The sequence below is a fragment of the Nilaparvata lugens genome, chromosome 13 (assembly GCF_014356525.2).
Source record: "Nilaparvata lugens isolate BPH chromosome 13, ASM1435652v1, whole genome shotgun sequence".
NCBI classification, from domain to species: Eukaryota; Metazoa; Arthropoda; class Insecta; order Hemiptera; family Delphacidae; genus Nilaparvata; species Nilaparvata lugens.
This window is the reverse complement of record NC_052516.1, coordinates 20,715,344-20,742,562: the sequence shown is the minus strand read 5'-3', so window position 1 is coordinate 20,742,562 and position 27,219 is coordinate 20,715,344. Positions and strand designations below refer to the sequence as shown.

At 33.3% G+C, this 27,219-nt stretch overlaps 1 protein-coding gene across 1 annotated transcript in view; it reads right to left on the bottom strand.

The window, feature by feature from the left end:
- LOC111053469 overlaps positions 1–19,940 on the bottom strand; it is a 169,526-nt gene extending 149,586 nt beyond the window's left edge. The window contains exon 1 of the mRNA XM_039440061.1: positions 19,640–19,940. Coding sequence (XP_039295995.1) covers positions 19,640–19,705 — 66 coding nt within the window. The 5' untranslated portion in view covers positions 19,706–19,940. The remainder of the gene's footprint in view (positions 1–19,639) is intronic.
- Between the last annotated feature and the right edge of the window lie 7,279 nt (positions 19,941–27,219).

The window sequence follows — 27,219 nt, the reverse complement described above, 5'->3', positions numbered from 1 at the left end:
CCTGTACTAAACCATCAAGACAATCTACCAACATCATTATCAAACCATATAACAGCATCAATAATAATTTAGCAATGAGAAACTATTCAAAAAACTACACACAATAAAGTACGGTTAGTTTCTCAATAATCCACATGCTCTACCCTTACAGAATAACTGCAAGGCATTTCGCCTATATTTCGTCTATAATTGACTACAACCCGAGTTTATTGATCTTTGCAACATCGCTATGTAATTAATAACACAGCAAGAACCGCGAGATAATAAAGAGGATATAATTAAAAGGATACGATGATGAATAGAGCGCTAAGCCGCGAGGTGCAGGGGAAACAAGAAGAGGAGGAAGAAGAAGGAAGAGAGACCTTTAACCTTTTGACTGAAAAGATACTGCCAGAGTACATCATTAGTTATGCGAGAATTGTATACATATATGAACAATGTATTGGCACATGCTTATTATGTACGTACTGTATAACTGTTTGAGAGGTATGTGTATGTTACAAAGGATTGAGCTTGTCGGTGAAGTTGATTCAGAGTTCAACCAGTCTAGTTTTAATTTATAAGTTGAATTTTGAAAAGTAGATGTCTATCCAGATCTTTTACCAGTACAGCATTTCATTTTCCATTCTTTAGAACCATGATTCATGATTGACACAGTGTGTCGAAAACATGCAGTATTTGTATTCATGACATTTTCATTTTTATGAAGTAGGCCTATTATTATGTATTTGACAAACGATATAACGTTGGAAAAATATTTTATTACTCAACTTGATTTATCACTGGTAAAATTTACAATTACAATTACCTACTAAACTACAATTACCTTACCAACTTTTAAGTACTGTATGATCGAATACCTATACGATTTTCACTCCTTTCAGTGCTCTATCCATATAAGTAAATTCTGAGTATTGAATGAAAAAGACTAATAAATTGTCAAAAAACCACTGATTTATTGATAATTAGAAAAACCGGTTTCGGTAAATTTCGATAAATAGTTTATCAGAGATTGACAATGGTGTAATAACCGAAACCGGTCTTTCTAATTATCAATAAATCAGTGGTTTTTTTGACAATTTCTTAGTCTTTTTCATTAAATATGAATAATTACCACAATATCAACTTCTCAACTACACAAAAAGTGAAAATTCTGAGTATACAATTTTCGCTCATTTTACATCAACTTTTAACCCGCGTGTTTTACTCAGTAAGTTATTAAGTTATTTTTTTGTCAGTTCAGTACAAAACATGGATTTTTTATATTTGGAATGAAAAATTACATTTTTTCTTATTTATATATTTTCTAATTGAATAAAAGTTGAATTTGTATTCAATAATTTTGTTTTCAGTTCATTTAACAGGGGAAACATTCATTAATTTAATGAAAACATTTAAACATTATTATTATTATTATTATTATTATTGAATTGTAAATTGAGTGTGTAATTGAAGAATGTTGAGTGACACATAACCTAGCTACATTTAGACTGTTGTATAAATTAGAATTGGAACCGTTTTGGGCTTATAAGCTTGTGGTACTTTTCTGTAAGTAGTCTAATTCTGAATTATTAAATAAATTATCATTTATTGTGAAAGAGGAGTCAACGAAACGAACAAAGATTTCAAGGTGTAACGAGTAACAAAAAATTATATATCCATAATTCATTGAGGATGCAGTAACATAGAGCAAAGCATATAACGGACCAACCACAAGCAAGATTCAGACTAGAACCACGCCTTTAGAAAGCCACGCATACAAGCTCCACCTACTCTTTCCTGATTGGTCACTAATCTATTTCCAGATTCTGCCGGCAGATGGCAGGAACTACTGGCTGGTCGCTCAAACCAAGCTACGCCTACTTTCTCCTGATTGGACAAAAACTCGAATCGTATCGCCAGTTTCTGCCAATAGATGTCAGCAGTGAATGGGTGGTCATTACGAAGACTGTGGCTGTGTATAATTGCAATTGTTAATATGTTTATATGGGAGCTATAACTGGTTTTCAATATATCTCTTGATATTTCCACTTCAGAACGGTTAAATCTGTACTGTATACAAATTATTTACATAGAAACAAATGTTTTACTCTAACAAAACATGCAAAACATGCAAAACATGCATATACACGCCCTTACTTTCAATTAACTTCCAGAAATTTATTAGTTTCACGAAAACAATTTACCGTCTAGCGAACAACAATAAACCACACAATCCCAATTATCTAGGAGTGAGCTCAATAAACAGATACAGCAACTAGATAACGCACATTCTATGCGACCAACAATACTGCTGAAACCAATAAAGAATTACAGAAAGCAACGTTTTCAGCCAATTACCATTGACTTGATAACTGGCTAAGAACAGTCCGTTCTATATCTATACAATGCAACAAATAAGTACATGATGACATTAGAAATTTGCGTGGATGTATTATACTGAAAATGAATATCCATAGAGGAAACTGCTTGTACATTCATGTATATTCACATTTATGTGAAGATTGAGGCAATAGAAACAGAAAAACGAAAATAAAAAAGAAGAAGAAGAACGTGGAGAAAAACAAGGTGGAGGAGGAAGAAGAAAATAAAATAAAAAATGTGTGAAGATAAAGAATGTACGGTAAATGACGATAAAGATTAGAAAAGGGAAGAGATTACGAGAACGGAGAGAAAGAGTTGACAGCAGAACAAGAAGGTGAAAGAAGTAGTTGGAGCATAGAAAGAAGGAGAAGAGAAAGATAGAAGGAAAGAGAAAGAAGATAATAAGGGGAAAATGAGGATGAAGAAGGATCGAGAAATCAGAAAATAGGAATATAAAGGAGAAAAGAGAGGAGCAAAACAACTACAGTACTGATAAGAAAAATATAAAAGATGGAAACGAAGAAAACGAATAGGATAAAATTAAACACTAAGTATGATCTACTGAGAATTTCCTCATTATTAGAAAAAAGGAAACATAGAAGATCGGGATGAAAGATGAGAAGAAAAGACATAGGAAAAAGAAAGGTGCAATAATAAGGAATAATATAAACATGAAAAATAAGACGACCTGATAATAAAACTATAATAAGTCAGAAAAGCTACAAAGTATAGTGGGATGAATTAGCAGAAGGCATCTTAATGGGAAGGAAGTAAATCGAAACTAAAAAGAAAATGAGTTACAGTACAGAAACAACGAAAAATAAGGGAGGAAAGAAATAATAGAAGGAAACGACGAAAAAGAGGCACAGAGGTAAGAGGATACAGAGAAGAAAATTTAGAAAACCCTTATAGGTGCGATATAAGTGAATTTATGTGTAAAATTAAATATATGTGAATAAGTAAATATAGACAAAATGGATAGAGAAAACACACAGAAGAGAAGAGAACAAAAGGAAATGAGGCGGCAAAGAATAAGAAGTCAGTAAATACAATCAATATAACCATGAATTATAAGTGTTAAGAGCCAGCATTCAGTTATATCATCACCGCAGCCATATGTTACGTGCAATTACAAGACCTTGCTGCCTGGTTATATATGGTATGCTGCACCAAACAGGATTGCTGCTATTATAACCGTATTTCCTTAACGGAAGACGGAAATCGAAAACGAATTACAGATAGAAAGCGAATATTATAATAAGACGGAGCCTGGCAGAAACCACGAATTAGTTGAAGACGAATATGAAGACGAAAAAAATAAGGAAAGAGTGGGTTTGATTGCTACTTATTGAAAACGGCTGAATTGATCCACACGAAACTTTAGGACTTGAAGTTAGCAGCCTCAAGATGGCATCTAAAGCTGGCCACTAAAGATAGAAGATGCATGATACACAGTTGTCTTAAATTGTTATGTCCTCACAGCAGTGGTTCACAGTGAAAAACTTCGAACAAACGTTTTTGGGGTAAGGTTTTGGTATCTCCGATTTTTGTTGTTTATTTTCCTTCGCTGCCTATTTGAGGTTAAATTATTTTTCCATCATTACGAGAAATACAACGTGAAACAGCAATGTGCTGTGATCAGATTTTCAGTCATGAAAGCTGAGAAAGGTAGTAGCATTCACAAAATAATGTAAAAAGTATACAGAGACCATTTTTTTAATAGTTTGAATGGAACTAACAAATGAGTTAAAACAGTTTCGCGAGGCCGCTAAAAGATTTGTTTAAACGCCAAGATCTCTTAACTGACTGAAGGCATCTTGTCTTGTCATTGAAAAATTCATGATGAAAGAAAAAATCCATTAACTGGTATGGAATATCTCTCAACATCTCTCCTACAGCCTCGACCACGAACCATCAGACTTTCATCTTTTTGCACCCCTTAACGAGGGAAACAAATTTAAACCAATGCTGAAGAACGTGAGATCAAACCAAAGAGTGCTATGTCATGAGCATTTGCAAATTAAAAAAAAGAGGGACCTGATATTGAGGACTATTTGGGGACTAGTTTTGTACTGATTGAATAAACCATTTTTGAGAAGTGGTCATTTGCACGTTCCAGGGTGCCTAAGAAGCAGTCGTTAGGTCATGACAGAGGCCCTGAAATTGATCAGTTGCGACCTGAAAACTCCAACACCAGACCTGAGCCAGGTCACTTGATATTATTATTATTATTTACGGTGCAATTCTTCAGGGGACTCAACATCGTTAAAAACTGAGTAAATTTGCTGTTTTTCCTACATAGAATGATTTATTGTGGTATGTAGTTTTAATATGGAATGTGGATGGAGCATATGGCCCTTAGTCCACTATATCAGAAATGATACACAATGACCATAACAGAAAATGCTCATAATGATTCAAGTATCAACGAAATTGATAGCTGGGATCTATTTCATAAACAGAAACACTTATTGGAAAGTCCATAACTGAAACAAGTTGAACTTGAGAGCCATGTGGCAAGCGAGTATTACACACACATTCCAGGGCATAACAATAACAATGCCAGCTTAGCAGCATCTGATAAGTGCAGGGAACAGATTTACGGTAAACCAAGATCTTGAATAATAATACACTACTTCCTCACCAATTACATGCTATATTGTTAGACTACCGCTAGAGGCCCTAGTAAAAATTTAGTACAGTGAATCAGTATAAGAATTCAGTAATACTATACAGCACACGAATTGTATAGCCTATTAGTAGTAGAATATGCTCTGTCTTCATGTATACGCCTCATTCAAATACTTTGAAATTACCGCTTAGGTATTTGCAATAATATGCTCGATAACAGTTTAAACCAAATTGGATTTAATCCAGGATTAAACAATGATCTGATTTACTTACATGTCGTTATATGCTTGTCCTTCGTGAGCATTTCATAAGGTGCGTACAGATATACGCGCCGCGAACATGAGCAATTCACTTTTAATCAGCTAACTATATCTGTATTTTTACAGAAACGGTATAAGATATAGATATAAAAAGCTTGGCATCAGCTGATTAAAGGTGAATTGCTAATGTTCGCGGCGCGTAAATCTGTACGCACCTTTAGATTGCATTCACATCTTAAAATGAGATGTAAAATGCGGCTTCGGCTCTGCTCAACTTTGTGGCTCGAAAAATACATAATGCCAATTATCATTTATCTATTTTCTGTATAGGGCTACTTTTATAGAAATAGAAAGAAAAATAAAAATCTTGGTACCCTTTTTGAAATATTTAATCACAATATGTTTCGGACATTGATGCCATTTGAAGTGATATCAGATCACTTCAAAACGGCATCAATGTCCGATTAAATATTTCAAAAAGGGTACCAAGATTTTTATTTTTCTTTCTATGCCAATTATCATTATTGAGGAATTATCAGAAAAGGATCATGTTGTTCATGGTCATATCTAGAAGTGTCATAAAACGTTTGAACCAACACCTCTAAAACTAAAAATACTGACAAATTTGAATTTATATTAATTAAAATAAATCTACCTAGATGAAATCATAAAGACTGTTAGAAGTTTTATCTGAATTCATGAGCTTTTTAATGAATTTCTTCTGTATTGGTTTTGATGAGAGTGTTCACACATATCATTCTGCGAATATGTGAACGTTACTTTAAGAACCAATGGTTTCGCAAAGCAGGAAGTTCATGGAAAGAAGAACTCTAAAGCGCAAATTTTTCAACGTAGGCTACATAGGGTACTGACGAGGTTCAAAAGGCCTTATATAATCTACAGAGCGAGTCATATGTATGGGAATCCTTCAATAAATTGGAGACTGTTGTAGATATAATACTGTAACTTTCAGGATAAGTTATTGGTCAAATAGGGGTTGAAATTCAGTTGTACGTCGAAAGGTAGAGTATTTGACCAATAACTTATCCTGGAAGTTACAGTATCATATCTACAACAGTCTCTAATTTATTTGAAGATTTCCCATACATATGACTCACTCTTTATTGGAAGCCCACAAATTTTATTGAAATAATTGAAATTCTCATACTGCTGTAGCCTATCTGAGTCCAAAACATTAATAAATTGAAATAATCTAAAATCCTAGAATACATATTCTAGGTATCTCTTTTCTGTATAGGGCTACTTGTAAAATAAATATAAACAAAAATAAAAATCTCAGTACCCTTTTAGAAATATTTTATCACAACATGTTTCGAACATTTATCAGTGATACATTTATAACATCTTCAACATTTATAAGTGATATCACTTGAAAATGGCATAAATGTTCGAAACATGTTGTGATCAACAGCTGTTCTTAGTAAGAATTTGTGTGTATTTTTGGCTTCAAAATTCATAAAATAACTTAATTAATACAATGTGCAGTGATAATTAAGTGTAATATTTAACTATAATTTGGTGTTTTAATTTTTATAAATTTAAAATTTGCATCTCATATTTATTTTTGGACGAAAGTTGAGCTTGAACTTCTTACAGAAGAAACATAACCTATTTTTTGGACATGTAATAAAAATTTGGGAATGGAATAGTTTTGGGCCAAGCCTGTTGTTCCTTCCCAATCATATTTATATGATTTGTTATTGTATCCACGTATAAATAAATAAATAAAATATTTCTAAAAGGGTACTGAGATTTTTATTTTTCTCTATATTCTCGGTACTTTGGAATCCAAAAAATCTCGACCTACTAGTTTACATACAACTCAATCATCATCAAATCATAGACAACAGCACCAACACCTGGATAGCAAAGGATAGAAACAGAGTCATGGTTCAAAGAGCCAATAACGGTCGAACCTGCACTATTTCCATCAGCTGCTTTGGTCACATTCACTACAATCTGTCAGCAAAGACTGAATCTGAATCACTGATGCTATTCACAAGGAACGCCAACACTTTTGAACTGAATATCACAGTACCTCTGCAATAGCAGCTATGGTCAGATTTACTTAAAACTGTCAGCATGAATTAAATGGCAAGCATGAATGTGACTTGTATAAACAATTCTGACGTTTGAAGTGTATCTGGCAGTACCTTATTGTAGTCAGTATTGATTGAATGGGAAGCGTTGGTGTTGTTTATAAGGAATACTGACAGTTTGAAGTGAATCTGACAGTACCTCTGATGCTAGAAAAACGTTCACTGTACCAGCATTAATGACCCAACCAACTACTGTTACTTCAAATGTCATCATCATTTGCATTAACTACTAAAACAAAGTCCAGACCTTGTTATGGGTGACTGAATTGATCTATCATGCTCTCAAAGTAGCTACTAAAGTTTAGATATATAGTTTATTTCAGCTATATTTGAATAGTTTGTGTTTTATGGTATTCATCCATGTTGAATGGAAAAATTCGCATCCAAAATTCAATTATTGTTTTCTATTTGTGAATTTTTGACCAAACGCAGTGAGATATATTATGTTTTAATTCGGAGTTTCTTTCGTGTGTCCGTATATAACGCATTTATGGACAAACGCGTTGATAGAATTCTATGAGATTTTACAGGAATATTCCTTTTTTAACTGCGCGTCGATGTATACACAAGGTTTTTTGAAATTTTGCATTTTGAGGATAATTCACCAAACAACATGTATAAATTTCCTTCTAATATTGTAATGTGTTCTCATATTTATGTTATTTATTTTATACTGTAATGGTTTTTATTGATGTAATTAATTTTTATTTCATATTGATGTATCTTATGTGTGTGTGTGTGAATAAATAAATTGAAAATTGAATTTGAAAGGAAAAGGAATTTCCTCCATACTCCAATATCACTATAAATATAATCTACTCTGATAGGCTATAGGATTCGGATGGGCACGTTAAACTGTCGGTCTCGGCTGAAGACGGTCGTAAGGCCCATTGACGGCTCAAATGATATATATATTCAGGCGAGGTGGAACTTCCGTCAGGAACTCCCCACCAATAAAAGCCTTATGAATATTATAGGATTAATCAGACTATTCATAATCTGTTAGCTGACAAGTGGATTATTCATTTATTTATTCATTTACAATGCAAATGACACTAATGCAATAACATTATAGAAGATAAAATAATAAGGTAGTCCTTGTGCTATTTTTCTTCCAAATTTATTGGTGACAGTCCAAGATAAGGTTAGAATTTCACGTGTACATTTTTTATAAAATTTTAGTCCAAAATAAACATGAAAACTATAAATTTTGAATTTAGATACCTGAATTAATAAATTGATAAGTAATATTCTACTCAATTACCACTTGAAACTCAAGACATGCATGCATTACACAGATGTCTGGAGAATCCGGTGAACAGGTGACACCAGATACTTGTGGATGAGAATATTGCGTGAGGTCTACTGTTCACAGAACTACTATTTATAACTGGATTTTTTTTTTCAAGGAGAATGGAAATTACTTATTACTCATCTACAATCGATCAAACAAGAACAATTTTTACAACCCAGAATTCAAATCATGGTTATAAGTTTTGTAATAACGGAAGAAGACCCCGTGGGATGAAGACCCAGACAGAGATGGTGGCAACAGGATGGAGAGTGACATGGAGAGACTAGGAGCGACAGAAAAAAAATGAGGAGCCAAACGTGGAGACAAATATCAACTTAGATATAGATGGCACTGGGACTGAGTAATATAAATTTTAAAATGTTCTTGAATAAAATTGATTTCAAGTCCTGGTTTTATTTATCGTGACATAACTGTAAAAATGTCTTCAATAAATAAATTTCAATTTGATTCCGTAGACCATAGACAATTATTTTCCTTTCTACCTACGAGTTCAATCTTCCATTCTTGTCATCTATTCATTTGGTGACACTTGTCAAATGCTTTCCACAAATAAAATTGAATTTGATAGATTTTCCCTCTTCCTTCCGCCTACACAATTCTATTCATCTTTCCATAAATGTATTGAAAAAAAGACTAAAATATCAGTTTGGACAAACGGTCAGTAGGCTACTACTACTACTACAGTAGCCGAACCAACGGAAACTGAATGTTTCGCTTCCTAGTCAATGTTTTTCAACAATAAAAACTATTCAATTCCTCCTCCTCCTCCTCCTCCTGCTTCTTCATCATCTTCTTCGCCTTCTTCTCCTCCTACACCTCCAGCAAAGCAGAAACGTGCTTCCTGACTGTTGTTCTGGATGTCTCTAAAAATATTATTCCGTTAAGCTTCCTCGATTCTGTAAACAAGACTAAACAGTTCTTCTTCTTATTCATCTTTTCATCTTCTTCTTCAATCAAATTCAAATTCTCCTCATGCTCTTCTTACTTGATTCCCTTTACATACTTCCTTTTCTCTACACAATCTATATTTCCTATTGGATTTTCAATTTTTATTCCCATTCAATTCTGAATTGGTTTTCTCCTTACCCTCCTGATTCCTTATTTATACGTCAACTATTTTCCTTCTCTTCTGTTTCTATCTGTTCCTTCTGTTTCTGTTGTAGACTATCTGATATTTTCTGTAATATTGATGTAGTAGTGTTAGTTTTTTTGGGAAATAAACATTTATTTATTCTTTTTCTTTACCTCACTCACTCTCAATCCAATAATAAGATTGCTTTGATTGCATTTCTTCTCCTTGTCATCAATATTTTTCTTCACATTTTTTCTTATCTCCTCTTCTGCTCCAGTTTATCTTCAATATTGTAAAATATAAAACTATATGATATGATATTGAATTGAACTACATAAAAAAATTATTTGTTCTATGCTTGTCTCTGGTTTAGCTTCTCCTTCCACTTAATTCACTAATACTGTACTTCCAAATCCTTCCTACATGAATTCTCCACAACTCATTATATTTCTCAAACTCTTCCCGTAATTAGTTCTTCTTCAGCTTAGTATTTATTTATAATTTTTACAAAGTAGCACTGATTGGGAGAGAAAAACTAAGGATACTCCTTGTACTATTTCTCTCCCAAATTTAGATAACATTTTAAAAGTCCAAAATAGGGTTATGGTTTCACTTTTCTAAAATTTAGTCCATTTTCACTAAAAAACAACGGAAACTAGGAATTTAAAATTTTGATGGTTAAAAACAGAATAGAAAACAAAAATATCACACTCAAATCACCATTAATTTTAATATTTTTGCGTAATTTGACAAAATTTAGAGCCAGAAAAAACACAACTCATTATTAATAGTCTACACAGCTTTTCTACGTGCTTCTCTTTATTGGTTCTCTATTATCTGTTCATCATCTTATTACCTCCTCCTACTTTTACATCTTGTTCTCCCGATGTTCCATCGTCTTCTTTCTCTCCTCCTCATTCATCACTGCCTTATCTTTTTCATCTTATAATAATTCGATTCGCTTCTATATCCATCAACTAGCGATTTTCATACGATCACCGACATTTTTCAGTGTCTTCCCAATTTTCCTTCTCCTCGTATCCTCTCTTTTTCTGTTCCTCCTTCTCTTCCTCATCCCCTTCTCTTTTCCTCCTAGTTATACATCGTCCTCGTCTACTTTTTTATTTTTTCTCTAATTCTATATTTCCATCTTCTACTTTTCTATAAAACTTCTTCTCTATTTCTTGATCCTATTCTACATTATCATCTCCTTATTCTTCCCTCTTCCTACTTCCCATCGTTTTCGCGTACTTGTCAATCTCTGTTTCCCCGTTTTCTCTTTTTCCTTTAATTATTTTTCATTCTCCTCCTCCTCCTACTACTACTTTCTCCTCATCTTAATCCTACATCCTACATCACCATACAATCTCTTTCATTTTCTTCTTCTCCACCTTCTCATTCCCCTTCTCGTTCTTGTTCCTCATATTCTTCTTCTTGTTCCTATTCTTTTTCTTCTTCTTCTTCTTCTTCATCATCTTCTTCTCCTGCTACTCCTCATTCTTCTCCTTCTCCTAATGCTCCTCATTCCCCTTCCCTTCTTGTTCCTCTTCTTCATCATCATCATCACCTTTTCATTCTCCTTCTTCTTCTTGTTCCTCTTCCTCTTCTTCTTCTCCTCCTCCAGTCTTCTTCTCCTTCTTCTTCTTCTTCACCACCTTCTCATTCCACTTTTCCTTCTTGTTCCTCCTCCTCTTCTTCTTCTCGTCCTGTCTTCTTCTCCTTCTTCTTCCTTTTCTTCTTCTTCTCCACCTTTTCATTCCCCTTCTCCTTCTTCTTCTTCTTCTTCTCCTTCTTCTTCCTTTTCTTCTTCTTCTCCACCTTTTCATTCCCCTTCTCCTTCTTCTTCTTCTTCTTCTTCTTCTTCATCATATTCTTCTCCTACTACTCCTCATTCTTCTCCTTCTCCTGATGCTCCTCATTCTTCTTCTTCTCCATCTTTTCATTCCCTTCTTCTTCTTGTTCCTCTTCTTCTTCTTCTTCTTCTTCGTCTTCTTCTCCTTCTCCTCCTGTGTTCTTCTCCTTCTTCTTCTTCACCACCTTCTCATTCCCCTTTCCTTCTTGTTCCTCCTCCTCCTCCTCCTCCTCTTCTTCTTCTTCGTCTCCTTCTTTTTCTTTATCATCTTCTCCTTCTTCTTTGATGTGAGCCGACCCAATCAAGAGGCAGCTACTGTTTCAACCATCCAATTGCTTTGCTTCCATGCTGATGGCGGCTTCTCATTACCATGAATTCAAATCAGAGCCAACTCCGCTCCAATGTCCTCCTGTTCTATCCATTCACACTACTTCTCACTCTTCACCTGGACTTCTATTCAACGCACTACCATCCAATTACCTATGTCGGCTTCCTTCACTATCAACACCTTTGTATTCTTCACTCCGATATAAATAGTGAATATTCTACTTCTCTTAACAATCTCCTTGAACCTGTTGTGTGTCAATGGAAATAATTATATTCTTTGCTATCCTCCTCCATAATGAACAGTTATGTATTCAAACTTCGCCGATGTATGTAGATGCGACACAATATTACACTGGAAGCACTAAGATTTAATCGAATATCACAAATCTATTATAGAAAGACATAAGCATATTTCAAAACCTTTAGTGACAATTCGAGAAAAATCATTGATATTTGATTATATATTTGTGATTTAATTATGTCATATCACTACAACTCACCAAACACTATGTCAGAAGACAATATTATACTGTAACATTATAATACTAATTGCATATCATCTTGATCCCGATCAATAATTTAATCTTCATATATGTAATTGAAAAAGTTCATTGAAAAAGTTAATAATTATTATTAATTGTCTTTCTATTTTCTTCTTTAGAATTATCAACTATTTTAATTGTTCTTATTTATTTATTTCATTGACAATCACAAATCATAATATATAATATGATTGGGAGAAGACAACAGGCATAGCCCAAAACTGTCTTCTCCCAAATTTTTACAAATAAAAGTTTCAAAGAAGAATGAGGTTAGATTTCACTTTTCACTTCAAAAAGTCCAATTTACACTTCAAAACTAATGACTAAACTAAAAATTTTAAATTTTGATATTTTAAAACTAATTAAGAACAAAAATATTTCACTCAAATCCCTACAAATTGGAAATTTTTGAGTAATTTTGCAAAATTTTCAGCCAGAAAAGAAACACAACTATCCTTATCTTATAATCGTCTTATCCTTCTCAACTTCTTCTTCTCCACCCCTTCATTCATGTAATTGTCTTCTCTTTTCTTCTTGAGAATCATCTACTATTTCATTAATTTCTTTAATACTCAGTGGTCTGATCATCGTTATTTCTGTATTATCAATCTTTCTTATTTTCTATGCTGCTTTCTCATATTTCATTCCTTCATGATTATGCCCTCCTAAAATGAAGAAGAGAATTTCATAATTGCAGTATTTAGCACGATCTCAGAAAATAAAAACAACGATTCTTTACTCCTTGACACAATTTTTCCTCTATTACAAAAACTAAGCTCATTTGCCAATTATTACAAGAAAATAATCACATTTTTGACGTATATTCAATGAGGATAATTCCAGTTTATAAGTGATTACACTAAACTGTGAGTAAAGGTGTATCACTACACTATAAAGGTGCGTACAGATTTACGCACCGCGAACATGAGCAATTCACTTTTAATCAGCTGATGCCAAGCTTTTTATATCTGTATCTTACCGTTTCTGTAAAAATACAGATATAGTCGACTGATTGAAAGTGAATTGCTCATGTTCGCGGCGCGTAAATCTGTACGCACCTTTATGATTACATTACACTTGCTTTGATTGATTAATACATCCATTCATTCATTCCTATCGACCAGATGGTCCGAAACACACCAAAAATTATGGCTCAACAATGTTTTCTAAACGAAATCACTGTAACAGCGAGGTAAACGTAGGAAGCAAATGCTCGTAGGGGTCTTCCCACCATCAAAAGCCATACGGTATAACTATAGGCTGATTATTAGATGAGCTACTATAATAATAGTAATGCACCAAGGACAACCTGTATTGCTAAATTCCAAACCGGACAAGGTCGAGCATCACATTATTATTACTGCATTAAAAATCCGTAACACCTGAACTTCACATATTATAGTGAGATTCCCTTTAAACTGTCAGCATTCTTCATGAAAAACATAAATGCTTCCCAATCAACTAATGCTGACAACTAAAAGTGAATCTACTACAGTGACATTCACTTCAGACTGTCAGTATCTCTTATAAATAACAGCAATTCTTTCCATTCAACTAAGTCTGACAGTTTCAAGTGAATCTACTACAGTGACATTCACTTCAGACTGTCAGTATTCCTTGTAAATAGCACCTATGCTTCCCATTTAGATAATGGTGACAGTTTGAAGTGAATCCAGCTAGAGTATAATGGATCACCACCTACTCATGATCGTTGGTTGACCAGGAAGAGCACCAAATTATTGTCAATCATTGCTAACAGCTGTTCACAGCCCACTAATCAGCTGTTCATCACACCCAAACGTCAAATAAATCGACAGGGTTATTCAACAATCAACATCTGTAAAGGATTGGCTGTGTCTCTCCTCATATTCTCTCTCTCTCTCTCTCTCTCTCTCTCTCTCTCTCTCATCACAAAATTTTCCATTAATAAATAAATCCTTAGTTTAATTAATTAAATTAGCGTTCTGGTAGAGAGTTAGTGGGGAGGATATTTTTAATATTCTTTCCGAAGAATGGACATTGATATGTCCAAAGCTCCGCCAATTTATGTAGATGCATAACAATATAATTATCTATAGTTATTATATTACAAATTACTTTTTCATATCATATACAGTTCAATAATTATTTTCTTAGTCTATATTATGTAAATTCATCTATAATTTTGCTGTATTGTAAGCTATTGTATATAAGTGTATAAGCCAGTATATATTGTAATCTACATAAATAAAGTACTCAATCAATCAATCAATCAATCTCTCTTTCAGAGTGGTACCACTCTAGAAAGGTAGAACCCCTCCAAAAATCCGGGTTCCTTTATATTCTACATCCTTACTCCTCACCTAGCCTTAATATCCTCCCATTTGTACCTTTCATATTTTCCATTTCCCTGTAGATTCTGCAGATTTAATTCATTCATTTCACCCATCATTTTCATCTTCAGCATGCATTTTCACAAAATGTTATTATGTACTATTATTGTAATTAATTGCAATCATAGAAGTGTTATTATTTTGTTTATTATTACCAGTGTTTGCCATACGTCTTGTCAGACCTGGCAATGTAAGATGTATTAAATAAATATCAAATATCTCACTCTGTTTTTGTGCAATGTGGTCTTTTACAATCTACCACAGCATTAATCAAACGATAAGAGAAATAAAATCTCTCTCATTCTCCAAGCCAAGATTTCATTACTTTTAATAATTCATCTGTTTTTTTTCTGTGGTGTGATGTTAGATATACAGATATTCACTTCAAACTGTAGTCGTTGGTTGAATGACAAGCATTTTTCTCTGCCATGTAACCCTGTAGGGGGTATATATACATAGGCCTACCCTTGAGGTATGTATAAACATCAAAACATTCCAATACAAGCACAAGTAAGTTACATTCCCGGAATATTATTATCCTTAAGGTGCGTACATATTTACGCGCCGCGAACATGAGCAGTTCACTTTTAATCAGCTGATGCCAAGCTTTTTATATCCATATCTTATACTGTTTCTGTAAAAATACGGATATAGTCAGCTGATTAAAAGTGAATTGCTCATGTTCGCGGCGCGTATATCTGTACGCACCTTTAAACTATCATGTAGCATCCCACTATGAAGTATAATATGATATTATTTATAAAAAATAATGACAATAATGATGTGAGGATAAAAATTATTCTGACAAGATCACATTTGCACTTGGATGAAACCAAACTCGTACGGTAATAAGTTTCAGTTCAGTTGTCAGCCGGCCTGGAAAGCGTAACGTGACGTCACGTGTGCGTCCTTCATGTATAACCTACTCCCTGTCGCTCCTCACATGTGAAATTATTTATGTCTTCTTTTTCCAGCACAGGCGTTAGATAATAATCCGCGTAACAACATGGAGGTAACCAGCCACACTTGAAACCTTATGCGGAAACCAAGTGCAATAAAGAACGCAGCTACAACATGTAGGATGGATTAACCCACGTCAACTCTCGTGTACACTGTACAGTATCTTTCTTGTTCCAAATGTTTTAGTATTCCATCAATTATTGATTTACTGATTTATTTTATTCTGTCTGTAGGAATAAAAATTGGATAAGATTACAGTAAAGAACTAGTGAGCCCCCGGGCTGAAGAACTCGCTCAAAATGCCACTGATATTCTGTTCTGTGTTATGTTCATCTGCTTGTAGAAATAAAAATAGAATAAGATTACAGCATAGAACTAGTGAGCCCCCAGGCTAGAGAACTCGTTCAAAATACCACTGATATTCTGTTCGATATTTAAAGCATTGGAATGTCAAGAGAAATAGTTCAGGTTACATTGAGTTATTAATAACTGGATGCATCATTGCTGACAGCTGATTTGTGATTTGAATTTTTTTCTTATGCAGTTTATGCACTTTCAATGTTGTTCTGTTATATACTCAAAAAGGAAGAAGGAGTAAATCAATTTCGTTGGCCAACGAACTCGATTTGTCTAATGGTTCAAAGGATAGGTAAGTGATGAGATTCAAGTTGATTGATGAAAGTAATCGAAATTTATTGGCGAACATACAAACGGACAACGACTCGAGTCTTTAGTTAAAAGTATGATCTCGCTACGCTCGTTTAATTGATAATAAAAAAGTTATTACATCTATATAAATCTTAAGGTAGTCTTTCATGAAATAAATGTTGTCTTAGTTTCGAGTACCACGGAAGTATCATTGAATAAACTTGACGATAAATTATCAAAGTCTAGTATCAAGAAGCTCGCCAGCATGGTGTACGACAAGCTTCCCTTGGGGAAGCTAATAACAAACTTCCCTTGGAGGGATCTTGTCATCTTCAAGAAAACATTCAAGAGCATCTCCTTGAGAAGGCATACTATTCCATGAAGGAGTTTTGGGAGGATATTTGACCTCCAGATGAATTAGACAAGACAAGACAATCGACGTCCACGGCAGCAAGGCTACCAGTGGGATTACTACAAGTACAGATTTAAGCCTCAAGTTTATTTAGTCTATGTTAAAAGTAGTCAATTAGGGCCGGTTTCCGAGCTCGGAATTTAGCCAAGTCCTAGACTTTAAACAGCTGGAGTCAGAAAATTGGCTTTTCGAAATGGGACGTAGTCGTAGTCCACGTTTAAATTAAATTTCGAAAAACTAGAAAATTGGACATAGAATAAAATAAAGAGAAAATAGTATAAGGTTTTAGCTATTTTGAATTGATTAGGAAAGTTTCATTTCGTCAAGGAAAAACGTTTCCAATTATAGAACTGAGAAAATAAAGATTATCATAATAACTGCGACTACACCCCGTTTCGGAAAGCCAATTTTCTGACTCCAGCTGTTTAAAGTCTAGAACTTAGCTAAATCCCGAGCTCGGAAACCAGCCCTTGAGAAAAATAACTAAAATACCCCATAAAATCAATTGTTTATGAAAAAATATACTGAATAATGGAATATATTGATAGTGAATGAAAAACAGCAAATCTCCTCTAAAATAATTGGATTGCAAAATTGCATTTCTTGCAAATAAAGCAGGGAAAGCAGTTTATTGGGTTCTTTATTAATTAGAGTGTATAAACCATAGAACAAATACTAATTATGTGAGTATATAAATTCAATGGAGAGCCAGGACTCCGTGAATCGACCCCTGACCAATGGAATTGCATTGAAATTCTAGAATTTTAGAAAATAAGTTTTTAAATTGATATAGCGTAGACATGAGAGGAGATTTATATTATTTATTTATTTGATACAAACATAGAAAGGCTCACAGAGAAAATCTATAGGGAGCATTAGATAATCAACATCATCTACTACATTTTTATCTATTTCTGTGAATTTAGATTTTCGCTGTAAAGACTTTTACTCTTTTAGACTAATAAGACTTGTTCATATATTCATATATATGTTGTATATTGTTTATATATTTTGTACATCATATATACAATTTGTATATATTCATATATAGGCCTAATTATTGGGCCTATGCTTTTAGATTACTGAAGAATGAACTCAAACTTATGAGCATATTCCATGTTGCATTTATGAGCGGCCTAGTTTGCAATAAGTTTACAGATTTTATTAGCATTACATATAACTTTATTGGAGAGCTGTGTAACCACTCTCCCAATTTATGTAATAAGTGCATATAATCAAGACGTCTAGCATGTTGAATTCAAGTAGTAGAATACTGTAAAAGAAACATGTTTTCCAAAGCACATAGCCTGCTTGTCGAGACAGTTTCTGAGCAAGTATTTTTTCATGTCAGGAAGTTATGAAACTCTACTGCTATGTTGTTACCTAGGTTGCACTTTCTCGTATCTACAATGCTTCTTACAAGTTTACTATGCTACATACATATTACAACATCTTTATTTGGCTTGAAATACTCAGGGTAAAGTGAACCCGAATGTCACTCCCAATCACTTTCCAAGGACTGTTGAGTGTTGAGTAAGTCAAAAATATCCCAAAACAAGCAAATTACAGATTAAGTCAATTGAAAAATCAGGCAAATTATATCCTGACAGCTTAATAAGGACAAAACTGTCTAATTAGAAATTTAAAATTATTTACTTTGCTTGATATAAGTAGAAAGAATATTGTTTACTGCCTAAGGTTACACAATTTCCTAGTCTATATTAGTCACGATAATGGCTTCGAAGCTTCAAAGCCACGATAATGGCTTATTCTACAATAATTTGTAGAATAAGGGAATAAACCCCGTCAAGTAGTCGGGGTGGTACCTAGTCGCGCACCCTTTGAACAATAGTAATGAATCCATCCTGATTTTGTGAAATGTGAAGGTATCCCAAATGATAAATTTCAGATATAATGAACTCTAAAATATGCATCCTACAATTATTTAAACTGCGTAGGACTACCCTAAATATTGTTATAAACTAAACTTAAAATTGAACAAACAGCTAAGCAGAAGCCCTAAAATATTACCATATGCTTTAACGCAAAAAAGACTTCCGGGGGTTTTTTATAGGATTTCTTCAATAAGAGATGATTTACTATATTTTGGACTACAATGTAGTCTCTTGGTTTAGGGCATTTAAAACTGAAGACCCTGCATATTTCCCTGATTTTTAAATTAGGGTTACATTAAAATTAGTTTGGGTTGCCCTAACATGAAAAACAGGAAAGTCTGCAATTTTAAATTTTAGTTAAAATGACCCTAGACCAAGAGATAGATCGAGTAAAGCCCAGAGTGCAGAGAGTAGGTATAGCTTTAAACTAGAGTTCAAACTCAAAGAGTGAGGACACGCGGTTATACTGATCTCATAGCCTGAAAAAGGGTTTAAATTTTTAGAAAAATAAAAAAAAAAAAGCTAAAGATAGGTACATAATAATATTAATATTTATTTGAGTTGGTCTTTATATCATGCTAAGAGGCTCCACGAAAGCCCTAAAATTAATAAGACCACCTTTTAAAATTAAAAAAAAATCATGCAACTTATTTCCTAAATTAACATTTTATTAGTTCATAATAAATATGAATAGAGTTATTTGTTGTATAATATGCTCGTTTATTAAATTTACATAGCCCAAATAAAGTTTTTGCTTCACCAAGGACCAAGGTTATGGGCCGTTATGAACCACGCAAATTGACAATTTATTCTAAATGATTCCAAATTAATTAATTTATAAACAGAATTGCAGAATTGGGTTAACTTACCGTGCAAAAACAAGCAATAAATGATGTAACGGCCAGACGATAAATCCATGCTGTTTTTGAATCCATTATGACAGCAGACTGATGTAACTTTTTAAACTGATTAAACTGAACACAAGAAGTTCAACAATGCACACGCTTTGTTCTTCGTTTCTACATAGTCAACACACCGAATAACAACTTATTTCATTCACAAAACATTATTCTGATAATTACGCGAAGTTTCAACGAAAAACGACACGAAATATAAGCGATTTACTCTTCGACATGCACAAGAGGTTAGCTGAAAGCGAACTGAACAACAAAACTCAAAACAAGAATGAAGAATCCACAGGTTTGAAAGGTAGTAGTTTAGATTTACATCGCTAGGGTGCGCCAGCATACGGAGAATTAAAATCAATGGCGCGGAGTTCGAAAATAATCTTGAATGAGCAAACATACACAGGAATGAATTTATATGTTTTAACATTAATTAATAGCATTTCCAACGAAGTAATTCTAAGGCATTGGCTAAATATATTGGAGTTTTCTTCGGCGACAAATCAATATATTCATTTGTAGTATAATAAATCCAATCGAAAGAAAATAAAATAAAAGAGCAATAGATACCGTAATAATACTTTCAACATTTCAAGTAAAGTGTATCATTAAATAGGTATCCTGAAATTCATCCATCAGCAATATGAAAATTTCAATGTTTCTATGTAATTAACAATTCAGCACATGTAACATTCGATTCATGTTCAGGTGTACGGTAGATAAAACATAGTTAGTTAGCATCAGGAATTTTTTGAATTCCAATAGACATTATAGTCCACGCAATGAATGCTCAAAAAAGGGTATAGAGTATAGAGGGAAAAGTTGTTTAGACAATTTTTGACCCCGCAATTCTATTAAAGGGACTAGGGAGATAAACATATCAAAAGTCCCCACCCCTACCCCCAGTGCTAAGGGGGTAGGAGTTGTTTAAAGGTACCATTTTTTGATTTATCACATAAAACTCAAAAACTATGTATCCTAAGGACTTGACTGTCATATAACAAATTAAAGCTTACATAATTTCCTACAATATTCAATCTACAACTTTTTTCATATCTCCTCTAGTTTTCGAGATATCCACTCTTGACATTTTTGAAAAATACACGTTTGCCACCAATTTTTTTCTATTTTTGCTCTTATAACTTTTTAAAAATCGACGGGAAAAATCCATGCTGATTATGAGCTTATAAGGCATTAAATTCTCTTCAATTTGATGTATAATTTCACGCGTTTACGAATTTCCCTACACCTTTTGCAACAGTTTTAGTGTTGAGTGTGAAATCTCCATTTTCGCAACAATAGACCAATTGACCAATGGTTTAAAAGTTGCATTTTTCAGCGTTTTGCTTCCACGCTCATATCTTGAGAACAATGCTTTCAACCGACATATCTAACTATTCAAAAATGAAGCTTGGCAAATTCTCTACACTTTTTGTTCTGTGAAATTTTGTGATACTCCCAACAGTTCCCGAGATATTCGCTCTTGAAGGTGTATAATTTGTTGAAATAACAGGTTTTTATCCAATGCTTTAACTTATAACTCTCCAACAATGCATCATAAAAACTTATGCTTATTGTGGGTTTGTAGAGCATTAAATTCTCTTTGAAATGATGTGTGACATTTTTGAAGAATAAATTATTTTTTTTCTTTCATTGTTATAGCAGCTTCAATGTAGGGGGTGAAATTTTCATTGCTGCAACAATTGATTGTTTGACAATGACATTTGAAGAGGTTGTCTGTGACACAATTTTTAATTTTGCAGCTTCATTTAGACTAGTTAGTAGGTGAACATAGCAGAAGTACGCATCTTTATCTCCTCTGTTAAAGGTGTGGAGCCGCTGAGTTGACACTTGTTGCAGCAATGCAAATTTCACCCCCTACATTATTTTTTTATTCTATTTTATTGAAGATGATATAACAATAAAAGGAAAACTTGGAATAGTGAAACAATACATCATTTCAAATAGAATTTAATGCTCTAAAACCCACGATAAGCATACGTTTTTATGATGCATTGTTGGAGAGTTATAAGTTAAAGCATTGGATAAAAACCTGTTATTTCAACAATTATACACCTTCAAGAGCTAATAACTCGGGAACTGTTGGGAGTATCACAAAAAGTGTAGAGATTTTTCCAAGCTTCACTTTTGAATTGTTAGTTAGGCCTATGTCGATTGAACGCATTGTTCTCAAGATATGAGCGTGGAAGCAAAACGCTGAAAAATGCAACTTTTAAACCACCCTCATCTCATCCCCTTAGCACATGAGTTGGGAATGGGGACTTTTCATATGTTCTTCTAACTGGTCTCAACAAAGCTGCAAAGTCAAACATTTTGTTTAAAATATTTCCTCCAAATTCCTTTTGTCAATTGGTCTATTGTTGCGAAAATGGAGATTTCACACTCAACACTAAAGCTGCTGCAAAAGTTATAGGGAAATTCGTAAAAGTGTGAAATTATACATCGAATTGAAGAGAATTAAATTTTATATAAGCTCATAATCAAAATGGATTTTCCCGTCGATTTTTAAAAAGTTATGAGCAAAAATTGAAAAAAATTGGCGGCAAACGTGTATTTCTCAAAAATGTCACACCTTCAAGAGCGAATATCTCGAAAACTAGAGGAGATATGAAAAAAAGTTGTGAAATGAATATTGTAGGAAATTATGTAAGCTGTTATATTACAGTCAAGTCTTTAGGATACATAGTTTTTGAGCTTTATGTGAGAAATCAAAAAATTGTACCTTTAAACAACCTCCACACCCTTAGCACAGCGGGTAGGGGTGGGGACTTTTGATATGTTTACCTCCTTACTACCCTAAACAAAAATGTGGGGTCAAAAATTGTCTTCTCAACTTTTCCCTCTAAAACCTTTCCTTGACTGGACTATTAGCACAGGTTGTTTGTTCTACGAGCATAATTTTATCAAAATCTACAATCAATGACTTGTGCATAATTATTTAATCTCAGTTTAAACGGAGATGGGTTCAGAGTGTGTTTTCAATCTTGATACCCTGTCCAATTACAAAAAAGAGACTCCAGACTCTAATTCAATATAGACTATCCATTCCGAATAGGTCAGTCCCATTATAACTTATGGGAATAATATTTCCACTGTACCGGTCACTGGCTCTTATATTGATATGTTGTGGAAATCCACCTTCATTTTAAATATATTAGATGTTGTCTTTCAATCAAGGATTTGATACTATCATGAGATACACTTTCAGCATTACTTTAAAAGTACTGTATACAATGCAACTCTCTGTATAGGGCAAAAACTCTTGTATGCCCTTCAATACAAATTTAATTTCAATTCAATTCGAATAACTTCCATCAATGAATACTTTCATTCTTCCTCAATACTGACTTGAACGTATAGGCATAGACAGTGTAGTATTTTGGGTGGGTGCACTCAAATTAACCAACATTTTAGAATTCACATAATTCAATTTATTGAACGTTTCATTAAGCAGCAAGAAGAGAACAGACCAAGCACACAGGCAAGGCAACATACCAATTCACAACTGTTGGTCGCACTGCCGCCAACATAACTAATAGAGAAATAATAAATTGTAAATGTATAAAAAATAATAAAGTAATTCAACATTGAAATAATTGTTATTAATATATTACAGATAGCATAGCAAGATATCCCATGGTATAGGGAATAGGACGTTCATGTTCCAAATTTCAGTTTTAACTGAAGCCGATAGTCCACGTAATCCTTTTCCGTGGAGCTGTGTGATGCTGGTAGTCTCTCGTACTGTACTACCATTCATACACTCACACTCGGCCAAGACAGCAATACTATTGATAATAGTCAACAATAATCGACTTGTCTATACCATGGGATATCTTCTTATGTTATTTTTATTGCTTTCCGAAAAAAATTAAGGTACCCCAATTTATAAATTTCTATAGGTTTCAAGGTCCCTGAGTCCAAAAAAAGTGGTTTCTGGGTATTGGTCTGTATGTGTGTGTGTGTGTCTGTGTACACGATATCTCATCTCCCAATTAACGGAATGACTTGAAATTTGGAACTTTAAGTTGCGTACAGATATACGCGCCTCCAACCCGCTCCGCCCTCGTTCCGCATTCGTACCGATCATGAACGTTACGGGAGATGTAAGCTCTTCTCGCGTTCCACTCTTGCTCCCCGGTCGAACATCAATCGTTCTGCTCGAGTGACGTTCGGTTGCAGAGCAGAGCGAAATTCTGTACGCACCTTAAGGTCCTTATAAGGATCCGACACGAACAATTTCGTTCAAATGCAATTCAAGATGGCGGCTAAAATGTAGTCAAAAATTCTCGTAATCAGTAGTCGAAAAACGCGATTTTCTCAAAAACGGCTCCAACGATTTTGATCAAATTTATACATAAAATTGGCATTGATAAGCTCTATCAACTGCCACAAGTCTCATATCTGTAAAAATTTCAGGAGCTCCGCCTCATCTATGCAAAGTTTGGTTTTATATTCCCAATTATCAGGCTTCAGATACAATTTAAACAAAAAAAAAAAAATCAAGAGAAAAAGATTGAGCATAAAAATCTCTACAATTTATCAATGTTCAGTAACATTTTCACCTAATATTGAAAATAAGCTTGAAATTCGGGAAAATGTGATCATTCCATTGCAAACTGTTGATTCTATTAAATCATTCACTATGAAGAGATAGCATCTCTTGTGTCTCCAGCGTTATTGTCCAGTCACCAGCTGGCTCAGATCTTTGTTTATAAGAGTAGACTTGAGATGCGCGGGAACACTAGCGTCAGGTGATCAATTTTCATAACGGCAAGGAAAGTTGTGTGAGTTCGCCACACCAGATTTTTACAATTCAAGATGAACTGGAGCCGAAGAGGAGATCAGAAAAATGTGCCATATCTGTAAAAATTTCAGGAGCTCCGCCCCATCTATACAAAGTTTGATTTTAGATTCCCAATCATCAGGCTTCAGATACAATTTAAACAAAAAAAATTGAGTGGAAAACATTGAGTATGAAAATCTCTACAATTAATGTCCAGTTACATTTCCACCTAAAATTGAAAATAAGCTTGGAGTTCGAAAAAATGAGATTATTCAATAATTGCAAACTGTTGGCAAAAATGTTGATTGTATTAAATCATTCACTATAAAGAGATAGCAGACTTCATGACGTGTCTAGAGCGTTATTGTCCTGTCACCAGCTGTTTTAGATAGTAGACTTGAGATGCGCGTGCATACTAGCGTCAGGTGATCAATTTTCATAACGGCAAGGAAAGTTGTGTGAGTGCGCCACACCAGATTTTTTCTCTATGGCATAGCTGAAGCGAGAGAAAAACAAACATAACGCTGAAAAAATGTATGAAGTCACTTTATTTCTCAACAAAATAGTATATACGTATATTAAAGATCGAAATCACAAAATTTACATGAAATTATTGAGTTTCCAATAAACAATCATATTGTGGTTTGTACAACGGGGTTAGCGTACAATGAATAAAGCTTGTATTATTACAAATTGTCATTAATTTTCCTACTAAAAAAATTAATTAACAACAGTCGAAATCGTTGTGTAAAAAAACACTCATCAACGAAACTGATGACTAATAATTTACAACGAATTGTTCAAACTATGATATGGATTCTATTATTGTTTGAACTTGACGTTACAGAATACTTATTTCTGATGCTTAAGTACTAAAGAGAATACTAGCAACAGAACTAACGAAACAGGAAAATAATTGAAGATTATCAACAATCTATAAAAAACTAAACGACGACAAATTCAATAACTTTCAAACTTGATCAAAAATTCAACTATTTTGGTATACTAAACAAATTTAACAGACGTGTACTACAAAAATATTGAAAACGTTAATTTATGTGATGACACTGTTCAACATATAAATATTATACAATGCAAAACTATGTAAATATTCAGTAAAAACTACTACATGATGTTACAAAATATATTTACAGCGCACATCAACTAATCGACATTTACACACTCACACACGCAATACACAGCCATTCACACAGAGGTTGTACTAAACACAATTGAATCGTGTTGAAGAAACAAATGAAATTGGATTTCAATTCCAAAAATATTATACGGCAAATGTTAGAAAACTCTATGGCACAAAATATAGGGGTTATAAAACTAATGGGAAAAATTAATATAACGGTCGTTGAAAGTGTGTTATTACAAATTCAATTGAGTGCATTCTTCAAGAATGCTTTACTGGCAATGAAAATACTAAAATTCAAAATATCAATTTTACTAGCACAACTAAAAATGTACTTAAATAATTAAATTAAATATGATTAATAATTGATTTAAACATGTATATAAAATAATAAATACATTTGCAATTTGAAAAAACCTAATTAAAACTGTGTTCAATTGGAAATTTACTAGCAACGAAAAACCAGCGATTAAAATCAGAATAAGATAATATCAAACATAATATGCATATTGCATAGATATCTTTTGCCTAGAAAAGAGTGATAAGTTATGACAATTTTTTAAATTTATAAAAATATACCTCGCTTCATTTCTGGTTGACTAACAGTTATTAGTTTCTAATTGAAAAATAGGATATCCAATATATCCATATTATTCAGATAACATAAAAACGTTTCCAATTGATTTTAACATACTGAAAAAGAAGTTATTATTTTCCTACTAGACATACTGTGATTTAATAATTTATTACTATAAATAACTGTTTTTGAATAATATAAAAGCAGATAAGTTGATTTTTAAGTTGTTTCGAGTAGATGATAAAACTATAAATACAGTAATGCTTTAAAATCATGACTAAAGAAACTAATGTGGAAAATATCATAATCACAGAATAGAGGTATCTATTAGATGAACATAAGAGAAAATTAAAATTAAGTGAAAAGCTCATTCATACACACAACACTCAGCCGTGAAAATTCACACACACAACTCTTAAAAATACACACTACAAAGTTCTTTATTGAACCGTTCCAACTAACGCTTCTTCAATAAATATACAATTTCGAAACGAAATATTGAGTTGTTTTCATTAATACTAAGAATAATATATTAATATATATGTATTTTTTATTTATATTACATAATCTTTATCCTAGGCACAATGGTTATTCACATGTGAGGTGTGAATAAAGTCTTTCTCTTCAATTGCAATACAAATACAATCGGTTTCTTTCATGTTTAGTTCTCCAATGGGCGGCTCAATAATTGCTATCGTAAGATTCACTACAAACTGTCAGCATTTGTTGACTGAGAAGCATCCATGTTATTTATAAGGAATGCTCTGACAGTATCAAGTGAATACGTCTTTTATGAGATTCATTTCAAACTGACAGCATTGGTTGAATGGAAAGAATTAATATTATTTATAAGGAAAGCTGAGACAGTTGGCAGTGAATCTGACTTTAATGAGAAATGATTGAAAGTTATGAAGAAATTTGAGAGTAACGTTTATTTACAGAGGAAATGATTGTGAGGGGCTTGTGTATGACATGAGGTAGATTGGTGACGGGAGAGAGTGCCAGATCTAGCCAGGAAT